The following is a 21,423-nucleotide window of genomic DNA, read 5'->3' on the forward strand; positions in this document are numbered from 1 at the left end:
AGAACTGAGGAAACTCTCGACCAACAACTTCCAATCCATAGATGCAAAAGCTGATCTGAAAACAGGGCTTGGAATCTCTCTAGCTTTGGAAAGAGGCATCTCAGTGTCCTGTCTGCACACACAGAAGCAGAGATGAACCAGGGTCACCACAGCACATCAGCAGGCAATCATCAAGCCGGGAGCTCCAGGAATTCCTGCTGGGACCAGGTAAGCCCAGGTCACAGCACACAGCCTCACCTTCGTCGTGCATATTTAAGGCTTTTAAGAGGTCTGCCCGGATTGGATATTTGGCTTTATAACAGAGCCGTTGAACGTTGGAAAACGTGTCATCACCAGAAAGTGTGGTGAGGTCTATGAACGTGACAGCTTTCAGGAGCCACGCAGCCTAGAGAGAGGAGACACAAAGGAAATCAAAATGAAAATGCACCTTGAACTCAGTTAGAGAGGAGAAAAACAAGAGACAAATGGGAGTGTTAACAGACAAGGCCAATGCTACTATAGGCGTTTTCTTATAGAGGGTGTAAGCAGAGCTCAAAAATGACCACGAGAGGCCAGGCTCTGGGGAGAAAGGAGCTTGCAACCAAGCCTGAAGACCTGAGTTCTATCCCCAGAGCACACATGATAGAAGGAGAGAACCAACTCCTAAAAGTTGTCCTCTACTTCCATGTGTGTTTCAGGATGGACATGGCGCACGACACACAGACACAGACACACACACACACACACACACACACACACACACACACACATATGGACACACAGAAACAATTTAATTTTACATTATTTTTTAAGAATGGCGATCGAGACGAACATTAGCCAGACTAGAACAGAAGAGCAGACTTGATGGACTTTTCTCTCAGAAACTCCAACTGAAGCCTTTGCCAGCCCCTGCTATTTCTCACTTTCCCAGCTTGTCTGTAGAGAGCCCACCACAGACATGGGGCCGTGAGACGTAACCTGAGTTTACCTTCTTTCCTGGGATCCAAGGTGATGGGGTGGCATTTCCTGAAATCTCTAAGTCCCTTGTTTTTAAACCCAGTTCCATTATTAAAACAACCCTCACATTCTAGAATAACTCGCTCTAAAAAGAATTTCCTTTTTATCTTTTCAGCCAGGATGGGCAGATGGGACACATCACGTGTTCAGCTCTTGTGAAGTGAACCCCGGAGTCCCTTCAGGCCTGCGTAGCACGTCTGTGACCGTGCTGCATTAGAGAATGGTGCTGACTGGAAGTCCGCCACCAGACATCATTTCTGGAATTTTGAAAAGTGATTTATGAAAAGAAATAGTAAGGCGAATTCTCCCACCTCAGGCCTCCACAGTGGACACGCCAGTGTAGATGTTTATGGCTTTAAAACTAAAATAGAAGCCACAGAAAGCAGCCTGAGAAGCTGGATAAACGTGTCGAGGAGACGTGCCATTTAATTCGCTCATGAATAAAGATACCCCAAAGTCACTTGCGGTTTGGCCGCTCCAGAGCGGTAAGATCCGTAACTTGTTTGGATAAATGTGTCATCTTTCTCCAACCCATCATCATCATGTATGAATTATTAAAATAAACTATGGGCAGCTGCGATCCTTTAAGTCTAGATGCATCTTGAGCGAAACTCAATACTGTGGCCTTGAGGGACGAGGTGTGCATTGTGAGGTGCGGGGACAGAATGCTCATGAGGCCCATACCTGCCATTCCTTCTTCACGCTTCGGCGGGCCTGGATCTGCTCGGCCCGCCTCAGCACAGCCGCATGGTTCACTTGAACTCTGGAGACCCAGCTGAGATCTATGAAGGAAAGAACGACACTTGTAAGTTTGAAGAGTCCCACAGTCACCTCTAGTGAAAGGGCATAGCTTTGTTCATCATCAGTGCCCGTTTACAACACAGGGGTCTGAGGAGCAGCAAATGGCTCAGTCAGGAAAGCATTTACCACATATGCCTGAGTTCAATCTCTAGGACCAATGGTGGAAAAGGAAAAATCATTCCGTAAGGTTGCCCTTTGACCTGCACACACACAGTGACATGCATGAGCCTGAAAATCACACACATACACAAAATAATAACAAATATGTTCTTAAAGTCACCCTTCTTTTCCAGACAAATACACAACCTTATAGAAGGCCTGGTCATCACAAGGTACACTTCAGGCAAAATCAAGTGCATCTGAAAACTACAAGGAGCTGAAGTGATTAATTACGCACATAAGCCCAGCAGTGGGTGTGCCCTCCTCCCTGGGCACACACGTCTCACCTCTGACAGAGAAGACTTATTTGTGAGTGTCTAGTCCAGGAGAGCAAATGATTAATAAATAGTTAAGTGAATTAGTGAATACTTAAAGGCATTTCTGATCACCACCCACTTACTGACAAGATTAATATCTGCTAGATGCTGATATGATACAGCCCATCAAAAGAGAATTTTTCAAAATGTACTACAAATAACAGTGTAGCAGGCATTCAAAAACCAGGAAAGAAAAAAAAATCCCACCCAAAGCTACAGAAGATATATATCCCACACTCCTGCTTCAGGGTAGCCCAGCCTGTGTTGTCAATTTTGTTTGAGCCAGGTTATCCATAGCCAGTGGACCTCCGTGGAAAGTCACCTAAACCACAGGATGTGGACAGGATTTCTGAGTAGAGGTAGGACTGCTTCTCGTGCTTAGTTCAGTGTGAGTCATGGACGCTCCCTCGGGAGTCCAGGGTCTGGCTCACCCGTGGTCCCTCCAGGTAAGCTGGATGTGCACACATCCATCTGTTGCTGCAGCTGACCTCATTTCTACATCACTGACCCTCCCCAGGAACCTCATGGTTTTTAAAGAGTCTTAAAAGACAACAGTGGGCAGAGTGTAACCTTTGGGAACTATGTGTCAATCCCACACCTCTCTGACGTGCATGAGAATTGCTGCGTGCAGATTGTAAGGTGTGTCGGCCACATGAATGGTCTCTGACTACTTATTGGGAAGACCTAAGGGAAGAAGGATTTATTTCGGCACACGGTCACCTGTCTCTGTGCATTTGGAAATAACAGTATTCCAGTGGGCTCTTGTAACAAAGGAAAAGTGTTCACCTTGTGGTCCACCAGGAAGCAGAGAAAGTATAGCTCAGAAAAGGACCAGAGGTTGTTGCAATAGCTTGGAGGGTAAGGATATGCTTGTCACAAACCAGAGCCCTGACAACCAGAGCTCAATCCCTGGTACACGCATGGTGGAAGAGGAGGATGGAATTTGGAGATAAGTCCTGTGATTTCTATACATAGTTATATGGACACAGACACACACACAACAGACAGACACACACAGAGTCAAAGAAAAGTGGGGGACCATGGCAGGATGCTCTGCTGCCAGTGACTACTTCCTCCAGGAAGACCCGCCTGCTACCGGTTACCACCTGTCACTAATTCCATCATATGAACTGTGAGTCCGTCAAGGGGTTCGTTCATTCATTCATTCATTCATTCACTCACTCACTCATTCGGTCAGAGACTTCGTGACCTACCTGCCTCTGGAGATGCCCTCACGGACAAGCACACAGCTGTTCTTGGTCAATCCTATTATACTAACACCCACAACTGAGCATCCCAGTAATTGCTAACCAATCCAAAAGAGTCTGCTTATCACGAAGATGAGATCTGGGACCACCAGGACAATCAGTAGACCTTCATCCAAACTGCTTTGTTCCCCGTTTCCATTTGTGGATCAATATTAATGGTGTGTAGAAACTCAAAATCTGGGTAAGAATGAGTTACAGAAATATTCTATATCACTAAAGTAGGAACCATGTTCGGATGGGTTTTTTTTTTCTTCATTTCTGATGAAATTATTTTGTTAGCTGAGATCATTTAATAAAACAGATTTTCAACATTTCCATCCATCTGTTCTGCTCCTTAAAATATCACTTGGTCTTGCTTCTTTGCGAAGCCAACTCGAGAGAAAACAGATGCCTGGGTCAGGCAGCCTCTTGCCCCTTCTTCCTACGAAGATAGAGTGGATTCAAGGCAGAGCCCCAGACAGTGGGATTAAATGGAGATCAGGACGTACACAACTCTTTTAAGACCTAGGAGAACCTAGTTCCACCCAAATGTAGGGGAGGCTAAATAAATAAATATATTTAAAAAAACCAGGTCAATTGACCACTACTACATGTGACTGAGTTCATGGTAAAGACTGTTTTGGGGACAGTAGAGCCAACTGGGGCTACTGGAGCCAAGAGTTGTACAGAATCGCAAGGCTCACAGCCAAGAAGCTGAAGCCAGGCAACCCAGGGCTCTTCCCTCAAGGATCCTTGCTCTTGCCCACTCCTCAGACCCCCTCATGTTCTGCTGGTGCTGAGAGCCCTCAACCAAACCCCAAAGGTCCACCACCAATCCCTCAGCTTTCCCTAGACATTTCCCCCCTTCCCTCCCTCAAACACCGGGTTTCAGGGTCCCTAAACAACCAGCAGTTTCCTGAGTTGGTGTTTTATGTGGTCTCTGGGGCTTGTGTCCTGTTTCTTCCTTCTACCTAGAACGTCCTTCCTTACCTTGTAGGAACAATGAACCCCCACCCACAAAGACTCATTTCAGGAAGCGAAGACATAGCTCAGTTGGCCCACGTCCTTGACTGGCTGGCAGAAAGCCCATATAAAACTAGCCACGGTAATTACACTTGTAAGTCTAGAACGTGGAGAACAGGAGTGTATAAGGTCATCCGCAGACAAAAGGGCAGATCCAAGGATAGCCTGGGCAACAAGAGACCCGTCTCAGAAAGGAAAAGAAGAAAAGGGAAGGGGCGCAGAGGGGAGGTAACGGGAGAGGAGGAGTGGTCCGTTTCTCTGGGAATCCTTTCTCAGCCTGTGTTCCGTTCTTCAAGGTGACTTTGCCAGTTACTTTCAGCCCCGCCCCTTCACTCAGAATAACTCGGAACTCGCATTGTGCCTCCAATGGGTCTTTAAAAATCTCAAGCGAAGTACATTGGATGACACTGAAGTAAGAGGAGGGCTTCTCCAAGTCCAGAGGCCTTCTTGTCTTATCCTTCCCAGGTCACAAATGACTTTGGGTCTGCACAAGAGAAAATTGACGGGCACCCAGATGGACGCCTGGGCACAGTCTCCTTTAAAAGGACCCTCCAATGCACGGCGGCTAAAGTTGGAACCCACAAGGCCGGCACTCACAGCTGAGGCCGCTTGCTACAGGTCCCCGTGAAACATCTACTGGGGGATGTAACAAGAATCACCTCTCCCCGCATCAGCTTTGGCTGCTAAAAATACCATTAATGGCCATAAAATTACCCAGCCCCGTATTTAATCCAGCCACAGAATTTGCCTCTGTGACCTCCCATGGCAATGAATTATATAAGTGACTATCTCGTTTTATTAGCACTTCATTTGCTACTCTTTAATTTCGTCAAATAACCCTTGTTCTCATATTATAGGGTCTGGGGAAAAGAAAGGACTGATTGGCCTTTGTTATGTCCTTCATAACTTTTAATATTCCATTCAAGTACCCTTTAGCGTCTCCTTGCCAGGAGAAACGAGTCTAATACACACACTCTCCTCAGGACCATGGAATCTTCTGCCTCGGAGGCCAAGAGGGGTTTCTAGTTCACACGCCTTTGGGGAGAACAGACACAAAGCCGTAATTGGAAGGCAGCACTGCTCCTCAGTGCTCCGATGAAGTGCTCCACTCTCCGATGGAGAAAACCCCACTGTTTTTCTCACATTGTCACGCTGGTGACGTTCAGGCCCCTCAGTCGGTTATTACTTTGTTCTCTTATTTTTCTGGTTCGAGTCTCAGTGAACAGAGGGATGTTCTAGCCTCGCTGGCACTTTGCTTCTGTTTGTTTGGGGTCCTTCATATGGTCCCTAACCCACACAATGTGAAAACACAACCAGACAGGATGAGAAACCTGTGGACTTGGCCTCTGTCCCTAAGAAACAAAAATGAGTCGTGATGCTTTATTTGACAGGGCACCCTCCAAAAGTGGAATAAATAAAGGATTAAATTTCCCATAGTCTTCATTCTAACTGTTCCGCCTACACCTGTTGTCTCCAGGCTTGTAGCTTGCTGACATGCACTTGCATATTTTAATTTTGTTCTTGCTCCCAAGTTCCCCTCCTAGCTGTATTACCCGGCTGTCAGTTATTTCAGTATTGTTTGTTTTCAAGTCTAATTTGCATCCTCCCAGGAGCCAAGCCACACCCTCCCAGCTGTGCTAGCGTTCACAAGAAACAGCTCACCACTAAATGCTCCTATTCCCGCAAGCCAGTGTTGGTATCCCTCACTGAAACTGGTAAAGTATTTCATGCTGACCTTCACCTTGGAAAAGGCTGGCTAGAAACAAAGACACTAGGATGTTACCGCTAAGGTCAAATTCAACTTCCACAGTCAAGGAGAAGATGTCACCTTGCCTAGTTCTATCCCCAAAAAACAGAAGTTGGGAACTTAGTTGAGGGCAGGTGAGATCCACCTTCTTCTAAGAGTATCCCACCTATCAGACTTGGGGGCGGGCGTTCAAGGGCATCTGTGGACTTTGTGGACACCAAGCAGATCTGCTACTCCTCTCCCCGTTAATCTGGTCCTAAGGATCCAGATGTTAAGAACCCAAACTCCCACAAACAGGCAGCCCAGAGGAGCCTTTCTAAGGATACAGCACCCCCTGCTATTTGTACCTAACCTCAAATTTCTACTGAACGCACATTCACCTACAGATGTCAATCCAAGTCTGGTGAGGAATAAATCTGTCTACCCTTCAGACAATCACAATGAGACGGTTAGTACCAAGACGAAGACCGGCTCTGCGAAAGAAAGGCTCTGCCTTCTGGCAATCTTGCCTGTCCACTTCCATTAAGCTGGCATTTGTGGTGTGTTTTGCAACCGTACTTAAACGGGTTACGACACCTTCAGAACACCATCACAGCAGGTTAGCCTGTGGTCATAGTCTTGTGCCTTGCTCTGCCTGGCAGCATCTGGTCTTCCCACCCCCCCTCATCCTCCTAGCCACCCCTAGGTGATGCTGCTCTGCCCGTTCACTCCATCGGCTGTTAACAGGAGGGTGATCGGAGCACTAAAACACTAGCCTCCTAGTCTGGCATTTTCTGTTCAGTTCTGGGTTGGCCATCTCAGGTCCAGCTGTTCTCTGCATCCTTAGCATCACTCATTCAGCGACCACTGCAGCAGCTGCACTGCTGTTACTGATGGAACCAGAACTCCTCAGGAGAACGGGGACTGCACCTGAGTGCCCGTGAACAGATATTACCATCGCTCCATTCAGCACAGCGGTCCTCAACCCGAGGGTCACCGAAGACCGTCCGAAAACACGGATATTTGCAATATGATTCGTAACGGTTGAAAGACTCCAGTTATAAAGTAGCAATGAAAATAATTTTATGGTTGGGGGTCACCACAACGTGAGGAACTGCATTAAAGGGTCACGACATTAGGCAGGTTAAGAACCACTGATTTAGCACGTGCAGAGGCAGGTGCTGTGCAATGACGTGAGGAACGCATCCTAACAAGGCATAACAAGGGTGCGCCACCCCTGCAGATGTGAGGCAAAGCAGGAAAAGCACAGTATCAGACAACTTACAGGGGGAAAGTCAACGCGTTCGACCAGCATTTCCCAGACTGTTTTCATGGCTTTTATTAGGACCTTTTCACTTGAAAATATAGAATGAAAACTTCTTTAGGTGACTGGAACAGAAAGATTGAGTGTTAATGGCTCATAGCTGAGAGGGAAGATAAACCTAGAAAAACAGATGGGAGCCACTGGACAACAGTGCCCCAAGTGAGGACAGGACAGAGATGTATCTCGTGTTCAACGTGTGTGAAGGCCTGGGGTCCATCTGAGTAGCGCAGAAAACCAGACATGGTGGCCCAATGGTGGCCCAAGCCTGGCACCCCAGCACTCAGAGTGTGGAGGCCGACAAGGAGGGTCCGCCTCTGGAGACCTTGTCTGTAAATAAACAACAAACTAGGGCAATACCAGCATTTAACAGCTGCCCAACGAGATGTCACAGCCATTGCCCTGGCTCGTCACTGCCTTCACAGGGGAAGCATTGAACACTCGTCCCAGCCTCAGCCCAAGCTTACAAGAGACCGAGGTGTGCGGCCCCCTCTGAGCAGGGTCAGGCTGGACTGGCTGCGGGATGTGTAAGCATGAAGTATGAGGAGGGCCACAGTGACACCTTGCAGACTAAAGGCCACGCTGTCACCATTCGTCCATCTGTAAATCTGTAATGAGTTACTTCAGGCCAGGCTTTTGTGGAAAACACACACGCACCCCTACCAGCAGCCTCAGAAAGTGTATTGCATGAAAAATGTGATCGCGAATTTCCATTTCTCAGGAAGATTGATTATCTGTAATTTGCACATTTTACAAGCATGTACCTTGGAAAGCAAAGAGCCACACTGACTACAGAAAGGACTTAATGTGTTGAAAAGGAAGGTGGCTACTTCAAAACTTGCCTATTGCAACAAGCTGGAGCCTAAAGAATTTAACGCCTCTTTAGCAGATAATAAAGTCCAACCTTCATCTAAATAAGTGACCAATTTAAATATTGCTCGTTTTCGCAAGCGCTAGTCCAGGGACCAGTGTGTCCGTACTTAGTAAGAGAATTAGTAAACCAGTTTGGATTTCCAAGCCTGTAGGATTTGTTGCTAATGTGGCGTTGCCTTGGTACCGCACATTGGCGTGCTAGGCAAGTGCTCTACCACTGACCCACAGTCGTAGCCTAAATATTAATCTTTCAACAAATGTCCTCTATGAAAAATGCTGACAGGAACTTCCCCAAGGTCCTAAATACATTGATGGCCAGGAAGGATTATCCAATACCAGGGAAGCAGGGACAGGAGGCTCTTTGTGAGTTTAAATGCAACAGAGCATGTTCCAGGACAGTCAGGGTTATACAGAGAGACTCTTATCTCAAAAAAGGAAAGGAAAAGAAAGGAAAGGAAAGGAAAGGAAAGGAAAGGAAAGGAAAGGAAAGGAAAGGAAAGGAAAAAGGAAAGGAGGAAAGAAACAAAGAAACAAAGAAAGGAAGGAAGGAAGAAACAAAGAAGCAAAGAAAGGAAGGAAGGAAGAAACAAAGAAGCAAAAAGAAAGAGAATCAGACCACAGAGAAGAAATTCAAGTGGAAGGCTAACTCTGGCACCCTGTTGGGTAAAGATTCAACACTCAGGCCTTTAAAAAGATTTGATGGATTATTCTAGATGCCCTGAGCTTCAGAGAAAACCTCTTTCACACTTCCCTCTTAATAAAAGAATCACAATGGAACTTGATGAAGCTTCTTAAATTCCGGTTGTGACACCTCCCCCAATGCTATCAGCCAAGGTGTACCATTCAGGAAGCTGCCACCTCTGCGCAAGTTCTGCAAGTTAATTTACATGTTGTAACAGTCCTAAATAAAATTAATTCTGTGGGAATATCATAACTCCTATTTAAATGCCTCAGAATAGGGTTAGCAATAAAAATAAAATCTATTCAGGTTTTTTTTTTTTTTTAAAGTCCCTAGAAACTACTCAGACGCATGCTGGTGGAAATTAATGACCACATAATGTCTGCCCCAATTCTTCATGAGATGTAAGGCTACCACCTAGTACGGAATGGCCTGATCTGACCACACAGTACCCGATGAAAATCTCACTTCAGGAAACCCCTACTATTCAAAACCTCGCTCAGGAACCCACTTCAAAGTTTAACCTCCATGAACATATCCTACACAGTAGACTGTGAATACGATCTTATAAAGATCTAATCCTGTAGTTCATAAAACTTGTGACTTCTTATTATCTCTGACACCTGATATTTCCAGCAAACAGGTTTTAAATGGTCTACTGAGAATCACTATTATTTGTAATTGAAATTCACATATTTGCACTTTGAAATCATACCTGTTAAGGTATTTACCCAAAATTGCTATTTTGGATGATTTTTCCTTCTGCAGCTCTAAATCTGATCTCTCTCCCTCTCTTCCAGTTCCTAGCTCATGAGATCTATAAGTTCTGCCCCCTCTCTCAGGCTAGCCATTGATTGTTGACTCTTTATTGATCCATCAAAAACCAATTGGGGACAAGGACCTTTAGTGTTTGGACATGAAGATTCCCAATTAATTCGAAGCATTAGAACAATCCTCGACAATTTTATTCACAAAAATAGTTTAAACAGAGCAGTCTACAAATACTACAGTTCTTAAACTGGGGTACGAGAGTGCCCTTTGAGACCAAACCGAAGACAAAGAACACTACACGTGGCATGTCTATGTCATCCACAACCCTGTGATTTACAAGAAATAATCAGCTGGATGGTGGTGGCATTACCCCCTTAATCCCAGCACTTGGGAGGCAGAGGCAGGTGTACCTCTGTGAGTTTGAAGCCAGCCTGGTCTACAGAGTGAGTTCCAGGACAACCAAAGATACACAGATAAACCCTGTTTCGGACAAAACAAAACAAAACAACACAAGCAATAATAAAATGTTCTCTAGACACCAACTTACCAGTCTCATGCTCTCCTTGCATACCTTGATTTGTGCTTAAACACACACACAGTCACACTCTCACACACAGTCACACACTCACACAGACACAGGCACACACACACACACACACACACACAGGCACACACTCACACAGGTACACACACGCACACACACACACACACAGTCACACTCTCACACACAGTCACACACTCACACACAGTCACACACACTCACACAGTCACACACACACAGTCACACACACTCACACAGTCACACACACAGTCACACTCTCACACACAGTCACACACTCATACAGTCACACACACAGTCACACTCTCACACACACAGTCACATATCACACAGACACAGGCACACACACACACACACACACACACAGTCACACACGCACACACTCACACACAGTCACACACTCACACAGTCACACACACACACAGTCACACACACAGCCACACTCTCACACACACTCACACACGCATACAGTCACACACACAGTCACACTCTCACACACAGTCACATACTCACACAGACACAGGCACACACACACATAGTCACATACTCACACATACAGTCACACACTCACGCACACACTCACACAGGTACACACACGCACACATACACACACAGTCACACACTTACACAGTCACACACTCACACAGTCACACACTCACACAGTCACACACTCACACAGGTACACACACGCACACACACATGCATGCACACACCGAGACACACAGAAACACATGCGCACACATATATGCATGCACATACACATAAAGGAGAGGGGCTTAAGAAGAAAAAGGGGACTATAGTAACATTACAGGGATAATAGGAAAAAGGGTAGACCATTGAATCTACTCAACTTAGAACTATTGTTATTCTCTTACATTTTTGGCTATGAGCCTACCATTTAACGGCTGAGCCATCTCTTCAGCCCTTGTTATTCTCAAATAAGGTTACTTATGTTTACATTGATAAGGATTATTGTATATTGATACGGGTTCAAGGTCTTCATTGGTGCAAATCTTTGTACATTGATACAAATGTAAGGTTATTTTTTGTTACAACTGATCATGCGTGCATGTTTTCAACTCTTGTATAAGGTATTGGGCCTTTGCAACTCACTTGAAAATGCAATTTTTAGTCCCAGGCCTTTTAAAGCTGCTATTAAAATCTGTTTAGGATATTTAAGAAATAGTCAAACTCATGGACATGACAGATACTAGTCTATATTACCACAGAAATATACATCCTAGGTTGAATGGATAATAAATAGCTAGAAACAAGCAACACTTAGTTGTTCAGATGTGCTATAAATAGACATGGTCTTCACAAACCTCAGAGACTCACAGAATGTGGCATTTAAAGATGCTTTTATTGACGTAAGGGTTTTTTGACATAGAGACATGACAGCTCCAGACAGCACCCCACTCAACTTGAAAGATGATGAGCATCAAAGGACCCCCATTTGGAGATGGCTTCATTTGTGACAAGCTAAGCCACCAGGCAAAGAAAATGCCCTAACTTTATCTGCTGACAGAATGCTCTCCAAAATGGACAATACTTGAACATAGGCAGAAGTAACTGCCTAGCTCTGCCAAGATCCAGTAAGCAAGTCCTTCGTAACTCCTGCCTTGCAAATATGTCTGTCAGATACACTGGGCCAGAAGGCTGGAAGATAAAGACGCCAATGTTATAAAGAATATTATAATATTATAGGGATAATCTTGACTGTCCAGGAAGCCAGCTGTCTCTGTCACTTCTATAGTTTTTGGAGGCAGCTTGCATGTACTTCCTGCACACTCAGGTAATATGTATTCCTTCTCAGGTGTCTGATGGGGTTAAAGACTAGATAGTTATAGTCTCACAATTAAACTTAAATTATTTAGGATTTAAGAAAATGTTTTTAGGGCTGAGAAAATGTTTTTAAGTTAGCAATGCAAGTTATGACAGAAAATGATTTAGATACAAAATACTGAATTCACCAAGAAAGGACAGATGATAAAATTCTTTATCCAGAGTTGCCGAATACAGAAAGACTAAACTTTATGAATGTAACTCTTCTCTAATAATTTTCATAACTGTTTCGTTATATTCCTACTTTATGTTGCTTTCTATTGTTAGAGAAAGGGCCTTTTTATTTAGACAAAATGAGGGAAATGTTTGGGTTGGTCTTGTGCTTCTCTATATTCAAATGCTAAATTCTGTACCCCTAGATCTGGTTGCCCCAAGAGTGAATTCTCACACACACCAGCTTTTGTTTTACAAACCTTATTCCCCAAGTTAATTGGTCAACAAAAGGCTAAAGCCTGTGATTGGGCAGTAGAGAGAGAAGGCAGGACTTCCTGGGAGGGAGAAAGGAACTCTGGGAAGAAAGACAAGGGTACTTTTGTCAGTAGCCATCAAAGGAGAAAGACATGACTGTGGGCCTAGAAGGTACAGCTAGCCATGTGGCTGGATGGGGCTACGTGGTCTGGTTAGTTTAGATGAGATAGCTGAGGGTCTGCCCAGCTAAGGCCTAAGCTTTGAAATATTAAAAAGTCTCTGTGATAATTGAGGAACTAGCTAGTCAAGGAATAACTGCTGTCATATCAATTTCAGCTTTAATCAATATACTGAATATTAATAATCACTTTACACACACATCAGATATACATCTATGTATTCACACTCATTGACAGACACACATACATGCATGCACATATACACATATGTCCACACACACATATAAGCATGCACACACATGCAAGCACACATATATGTACAGAGACACATGCATAAGCATACACACATATATTGCACACACATGCATGCACACACATGTAAATACACATTTATGTTCAGAGACACATGCACAAGCATACACATATATGCATACACACACATGCATGCACATACACATATATACACAGAGACACACATGCATGAACACATGCATATATATTCATGCCCACACATGTACACACACACATATATATATACACACATATGCATGCACACACATGTAAATACACATTTATGTTCAGAGACACATGCACAAGCATACACATATATGCATACACACACATGCATGCACATACACATATATACACAGAGACACACATGCATGAACACATGCATACATATTCATGCCCACACATATACACACACACATATATATACACAGAGACACACATATGCATGCACACGCACGTGCATGTGCACACATGTACACACACACACACACACACACACACACCACTCATAGGTAGAAGGAGCTAGGACTGTAGACATACCCCTCCAACAGCAGGCAGCCAACAAGCGCTAACACCCAACTACAAGCAGACAGAATATTATTTCCCAAAACAAGCAAACCAGCCCCTGCTGCCTTACTGAGCAAGGGCAGTCCAGGCTGCCTGGGAGTGTGTGCTCCGGGACTGAATTAGACTGAAAATCACTACCTGCTGAGCCCTGATTCAAAATGCTGTTTCCCAAAGCACCTGATCTCCCACCATCTCTCTTTAGGAGGAAGTTCTTTGTGGCAAGATGGGCCGGTTTCTCCAGCATTTTCAGACACTCCGGGACAATCGTCAAAAACCTCAAAGCACCCTGCCCTCCAAAAGAAGCTGTGCCCACTAAGAGGTTCCCTGCTTTATTGTGACTGTAACTGAAAGAACGCAGGCTCCCTGCTGCCAGCCCCACGGACCTGCTGACCCCTGAGGCGGGTGGAAGTCACGTGACCAGCTGAGTTTTGTTCCATACTCAGAGGAACCTGCCCCAGAGAGCAGGGCAGGGTTTAGCAGCCAGAGAAACAGGAAGATAAGCAGTCGGTGGGGGCAGGGGTGGGGGCAGCCCTTAATACTGGGGGTGCAGAGGAGAGGACAGAAGAACAAGAATGACAGGTTCCACAGACAGCAGGCAGGGTTCCCTCAAGATGAATATATGAATCTGTACCACTGAAGTGCCATTTTGCCGTCTTTTAAGGCTTCTTAAAGAAGTAGTGCTTTAGACTGTCAGTCTCTTGCACATTAGTGAGAACGGAACATCCCACTTCCCTCCCACAGTGTTACCGAGGGGAAGAATCCCTGATAACAAGAGGCTGGCACAACCGGAAGTAAAAGTCCCCCATCCTCCTGAGAGCCATCCTTGACATCACCTGACATTCAAGCTCTTACTGGCTAGAGATTCAAGCAGGGCGACTCAATTGTGTGGCCATAGAATGCCACCCCACATCATCCAAAGCTAAAAGGTTGAATTTTACAGCAATTTGCTGTCTCCTGGCTTTGAATCTCTACAGGAGGGCTAAGGACATAGGTGAGATGGGTGTTTGCTTTGCATGCAAGAAGTCCTGGGTTCCACCTCGGCATAAGAGAGAGGCAGGAGGAAAGGTCATCAGAGTGAGGGTTTTAAGTTTGACTTCCGAGACCAGTGACGATTCTAGTAGCAGAGCGGATGAGGTCTTAGGAGTTCCGAACTGTGACAGCATGTCCCAAAGTCAACCCAGAGACCAGGATTGCCTAGGTAGTACAGAACCCTTCCCTCTCCCTACCCCCACACCCTGTGATGCTGGAGAGCAGGTGGGAGGAGCCGGGGTGGGTCCCAATAACTCAGAAGAGGAAAGTTCAGGTATACTAGCCAGCCAGAGGGCCATGGAGGGATGGATATCAGGGCTGTCACCAGCTGGTAAAGTGCTTCCCTAACAAGCAGGAAGCACAGATTTGACATCAGCACCATATAAACCGCATATGTGGTGCTACCTACATAAATCCTAGCACTCAGGAGGGAAGGAGGATGATCTGAACTTCAAGGTCATTCGCAGCTACATACAGAGCTTAAGGTCCATCTGGGATACATGGGACCCTGGGCACACACAGAAAGCTGTGCCATGAACAACGCTATTGTTGTAATCGATATTAGAGATACAGAGACCTAGCAAAGAGAGCCCATCTCCAGAATGGTAAACTTCACTACCACACACACGTCAGCACCACAGAGACAGAGTACTTCAGGAGATTGGAAGAGACCAAGGGTGCCTACAGGGAGGAATGGAGATCATGAGAGTTGATTACGTCAGAAGGAAATAGAAAAGCAGCCAGAATTTTTGACTGGTTGGAGATCAATCAATCATCAAGTTGATGGTAACCAAAGTCAGTCTTCCATGGTAGGACTGACCTAAGTCACTCTTCCAGGGTAGAACTACAGATCGAGGACACTGAAGCCCAGACACTCGATTACTTGTTCAAGGTCACACAGTACCTGCCAGGCCTACAAGGGAAACTCAGGCCACTAAATTCCAAAGCCCAAGTTATATCCATAATCACTAGAGTGGGGCTGGAGAAGAAAGACACCTCAGCAGTTAGACATGTGTACCGCTGTTCTGATTTCCTGCACCCACGTCAGGAGACTCAGAATTGCCGCTAACCCCAGCTCCACTGGGATCCAATGGCTCTGGTCTCTTTGGGCACCAGGACGTGTGTGCACAAACAAAAACACTGAAAAAAAGTTCAAGGAAGATTATGTGTTACATGAAATGGAAGGACATGATACCAAGTTTAAAAGACAAACAAAGCTGAAAGGACAAGTGCAATCTATTCTATTTGAACAAGGAGTTCAAAGAAAGGAAGCTTTTCCTGGAGCGGATCAAAAGTCTTGGAGCCCTCACAGCGACGCCATGGACCACATGCCTGGGGAGAGCAGAAAGCGGGGAGTCCTCACCACATCTCTAATGGGAGCAAACATTAAGGCTGTAACCAGTGCCCTGTCAGGCAGAGGGGTGAATACAAAACACAGGCCCGTGCTTGGGCGGCTCTGTTGATCAGCGAAGCGCTGGCTTGGCAAGCTCAAGGACCTGACTCCAGACTCAGCTTCCCCTAAATCACCAGAGTGCTGTGGTGTACACGTCATCCTGGCACTGAGGAACTCTAACCAAGGCGAAGGCAGGAGGCTCCCGGGATCTCGCTCGCTGCTAGCCTAACTGGCATGGCGGGGAGAGAACAACTAAGGGAGACACCCAACACTGAGATTTGAGACGTATAGAGGGAAGGGCAGTGTGGTACAGCGTTTAGTCACGTTCAGTCAACTAGAGGGCAAGACGTGCAACCGACTGCTCTGGGAAGCCAGTGAGCCTTGCCACCAGCAAGACAAGGAAGGGGAAACCCTAGAACACCAGCCCGCACAGCTGCAGGAACAGCCACTGAAGGATCACACGGCTCAAATGCAGAGCCAGGAGAGCCCTCGGAGTCTCAGAGATTGTACACCGGATTCTTTGTTTCGAACATACTTTTTAGAGTAACTTTAGATTTTCAAAAACAGCAAGAGACACCAAGAGGCCCACCAGGTCCACACAAGCATCACCTCCTGGTTATCATCATGTGCTTAAACAGCAACACATGTGACTCTTCTTACAGACTAGGAAACGTCAAGCCAGGGCACAGACGTCCCTGTCAAGATCAAAGCGGCCCTAGTCCTTCAGAAACATCAGTGCACCTGGGAAAACCACACACAGCCAAGCAGAGAGTCTCCGATGACCACTCGCAGATGTCTGGTTTCAGCCTGGCTTGCGAAAGTTAAACTGTGGAAAGGGACCACTGCTAGATAAGGAAGAGGGACATAAGAAGGTCACACGGCAGAGACACAGGCATCCAACTTTTCTTTACATTAATTAAATTACTAACAGCAGAAAGATCCATTTTCCCCCGAGACAGGGTTTCTCTGTGTAGTCCTACCAAAAAGTTGTAACAAACTATAGAAAGCCCTACTAGACATTTTTACATTTTAAATGACTTGTGTCTCTATTAAAGTGTGTACATTAGGCATGTGTGTGCCATGGTTCATATGTGGAGGGCAGTTGGTTCTCTCCTTTTCCCTCGGACAGGTCCTTATTTCTCCCCTGCTGAATGTTTAGGGACAGAGGGCACTAGAGTTTCTGTAGCTTCCCTGTCTCCGCCTCCTTCTGTGGGAGGCTGGGATTACAGATACGTGTCTGTGATACTTTTAATCTAGGTTCCTCGGACTGAAGTCAAGCTTTGAGGCGTGTGTGGCCAGTGCTGTTAGTCGCTGAGACACTTCTCTATAGACACTCGAATGAACTGCACACTCACACACACAAACGCATCCCGTCCGAACGAAGAGGACAAAAGTAAGTCCCTGAGGTGTTAACTGAAACGCTCATCAGAATCAGGCTTCTGATCGGATAATTTCAGTAGTCTCCCTTTCTTCACCGAGCGTAACTTGGCATCATTAGCGAGAGCCTAAGACAACCCTGGCACCAGCCACGCGGTGTCCTTTTGGAGAGCAATTACCAGCAGCGACTCTCTGCCTGCCGTGTCTTTGCAGGAGGAGAGCCCGAGTATACAAAGAGAGCAAGGAGTTGGGACGTGAGTGGCTCAGCATTTTAAAAAACTATGTAGGGTTGTTGGCGCAGAGATTAAACATTTATCCTCCTCTTGCGACCACTTTGGTTTCCAGGGAACCGACTGTTTCGGGGAGACGGCAGAGGAAGTACACCCCACAGACGCTCACAACACACGCCAAAGTCGACTGAAAATTTTCAAAGTGCCTTTTCATGCCTTTAATTCAAAGATGAACACATTTCAAGGTGACCCAATCCTCAAGCGACAGGCAGTGTTTTGAAAGGGCCAGAACTCTCCACTTAAACCATTTCTAGTGACATGTTTCAATCGCGTCCTCCAGGGCTCCGTCTGCTGTCTCATTTAGTAGTCTTTCTTTCCAGGCAGGGGCTTGAAGTTTGCCTTCCCTCCTAATAATTAAAATCCACAGGGCTTAGATACTTCTATTTAAAAAAAAAAAAAAAAAAAAAAAGTATTTCAGCGCAGCAGGTACCACAGAGGACCTTTAGTTATTTAATTACACAACAACCTCTGATTATTACTTTATAGCTTTCTGTTTATCAAAACGGCATCAGAGTATTAAAAGGTAGCCTCATGTACGTGCTTATAAACAAAAGATAGCAGACTTCAAAAGCAGAATAAAAGTGTTCATAAAAAGGACACCCAACTTAAAATACAGAAATGAGCAATCACCGCACTTGTGTGATCCGTACGCAGAATTGCTCAATGTATTAGTCACAGACACTACAGCAGAACAGGGTGGACACGAGAATCTGAGCACTGGGTTCCTGGGTTTAAAGGACCCTTCTAAGCTGCTTTCCCTCAATCCCTGTGTACAAAGGATCCGGTGAGGAACAGCATTAGGAAAGAAAGCCTCCCCTGGACTCACCGGTGTGACCCCATCTCTTCCTGTCCTTTTGTGTTTCTGAGGTCATTTGTGTTAGGTCTTAGTTCAAATATCCAGAAATGATCTCCAGCTGGTCAATAGCAGGATTTTTGACAGGTAGAAGCCAGTGTTCCTCAGGAACCTGTGAAACAGGTTTTCTGTCCCCCCCCCCCAAGGAGTCATTTCCCTGACCTCTGGTGGAAGGGACATATGGATCACAGCATCTCGAAGCCCATGCTGGCCTCCAGGCTCCCCCGGTATCACAAGTTTCTCTTATAGATGTCAAATTCCACACTAGCACCCCAGCCTGCCTCACTTCCTCTACTCTAGACTCTCTCCAGCTCACAGGCTTTGCTACCCACAGTTACTCATCTCCTTACAATCCAGCTAGTCCCTCTCTTGCTACAGGTGAACAGGGAGGCTCTCCCTGTACGCGGTCTTGCTCTCTCCTGCTTCCCCAGCTCTGGCCATGTCCAGTCTGCTTTCTCTTCTCTCTGCTCTAGACTCTTCCAGTGGCCTCTGGATATCACTTCTCACTCATCCCCAATAAGAACCTTCCCTTTAATAATGGAGCAGTCAGGTTAGGGGTTTCCTTACTCTACCCGCTCAAATACAATTTCCTCCCTTCATTCGTGGTGGTTTTTGCTTAGTTTAGCTTGTCTCAAAACTACCCCAGGCTGGCCTCAAAATTGTTAACCCTCTTGTCTCCACCCCCTAGTACTGGTATCAAATCACAGCACTGGAGCAGCACGCTCAGCCAACACCTGAGTGACTTTCACTGTCCTACATATACACACTGGCTGAGACGCCTGTGCTCTTAGAGATCCGAACAGGTCAGCTACCTGTGGGATCCATACCCTGGGGCCATTAAACAAGAGGCACTCCACACAGGACTCTCCAAATCTCTGTGCACCTAATTTTACTGCTTTATAAAATGCACGTTGGCTCCTTTCCCCTGTCTTCCTTAGAGGGCAGACCTGAACCACCAGGGCAAAGGTAAGAAAGGAGGTGAACAAGGCACCCTCAAGGTACCTGGGCAGGACACCCTCAAGTCCACAGTAGGGCATGGAAGCCCAAACAGGTGAGGAGGGTAGCCATGCATACAGCAGCCCAGTGTCCAGACAGAGGAAGGAAGAAATGAGCTTCCTATGTTGCTAATCGTACACAAGCTCCTATAAACACAAAAATAAACGACAATGACACAGGGGAGCGAGAACATCTTGTTATCACAACTCATTTAACGAAGTCTAAGTCAGGCTTCTTATAATCCTGGCACTTGAGAGGTGGAGGCAGGAGGATCATGGTTCAAGGTCACACTCAACTAAAAGAGTTCAGGCTCCTCCAGAGGTCCTGAGTATGAGTCCCGATACCCAGAATCTGTATCACCAGTCCCAGGGGACTCAAGGCCAGGCACCCATGATACATAAATGCACATGCAGGCAAAGCACCCATACGCATAAAATAAATAAAATTAAAATTAGACCCAATAAATATTAACAATTTTTAAAATGCTATCTCAGAAACACTAAAAAAAATCTAGACATATCTAACTTCATAAACGCACAGAGGTAAAAGATGAACTGATATCACATTTACAGTCTTTTTAAAAAGGACTTTGAATTGGGCTGGTTGAGATGGTTCAGTCGTTAAGAGCACTGCCTGCTCTTACAGAGGACCCAAGTCCTGCTCCCAGCTCCCAGAGTGCACAACCGTCTGAAGCTCCAGTTCCAGGGGCTGGGATGACCTCTTTCAGCTTCCAAGGGTACCAGGAATGTACATGGTACACAGACACAGACGCAAGCAAAACACACATACGCATAAAAACAAAAACCAGCCAACCTCAGAAGACTATGAAGTTGGACCACAGCAAATGGGGAAAGACACACTCACCACCTCTGTAGAATAAAAGCCGAGTGGACTTTCTGCCCAAGTGCTTGCTAGCAGGGTTTGGCTTCTAGAACAACTTTCTGGCAGAAAGAGTGGATTTTGAGCGGCTGTTCTGGTGTTCCTTTAGGCTACACCAAGATTACCCTCTGTTTTGAACACCCTACACCATAATTGTATCCACCTACTAATAACAGTGTCCGGTGAACTGTTTCTTCACAGTTGAGATCTGCTTGAAGCTTTCCCCTAACAGAAACGACCAACATAAAGTAAGACATTGCTAAAATGTTCCCTAGTACAAAATCCCCGTTTCCAGGTACCTCTAAGCATGCACTAATTTGAAATGAAATTGTGCTGGCAGGCTTTGTGCCAAGTTGACATTAGCTAGAGTCATCTGAGAAGTGGGAACTGGGAAAACAAGCCTGCACAAGACCAGGACATGGTAGACAGACCCGCAGGGCATTTTCTTATTCAGTCATTGATAAGGGGGAGCCCAGCCCACTGCGGGTGGTTCCATCCCTTGGCTGGTGGTCCTGGGTCCTATAAGAAAGCCAGCTGAGCAAGCCATGAGGAACAACCAGTAAGCAGCACCCTCCATGACTCCTGCCCCCTGTCCTAGTTGAGTTCCTGCCCTGACTTCCTGGAGGGAAATAGGACCTTTCCTCCCTAACTTGTTTTTCCTCACGGTGTTTCATCGGTTGTAGAAATCCCAAGACAAAACCACTGTCCACCACCGTGGTAAGTTTGATGACAGACGTCATCAAACGGCCTCTGACTGACACTGGAACCTAGGAAGGCATGGCCCTCACAGCTCCTGTCCACACACAGGTCCCAGCTGCACAGACAGGTTCCCCCAAACGGTAAG

At 45.9% G+C, this 21,423-nt stretch overlaps 1 protein-coding gene across 1 annotated transcript in view; it reads right to left on the reverse strand.

Moving 5' to 3' along the window:
* Window positions 1-21,423, reverse strand: part of Dera (deoxyribose-phosphate aldolase) — a 78,967-nt gene that overhangs the window by 55,018 nt on the left and 2,526 nt on the right. The window contains exons 2-3 of the mRNA XM_032905507.1: window positions 1,681-1,778; window positions 238-385 (exon numbers count right to left, since the gene is read on the reverse strand). Of these exons, the coding sequence (XP_032761398.1) occupies window positions 238-385; window positions 1,681-1,778 (246 nt within the window). The remainder of the gene's footprint in view (window positions 1-237; window positions 386-1,680; window positions 1,779-21,423) is intronic.

The sequence above is a fragment of the Rattus rattus genome, chromosome 6 (assembly GCF_011064425.1).
Source record: "Rattus rattus isolate New Zealand chromosome 6, Rrattus_CSIRO_v1, whole genome shotgun sequence".
Lineage (NCBI taxonomy): Eukaryota > Metazoa > Chordata > Mammalia > Rodentia > Muridae > Rattus > Rattus rattus.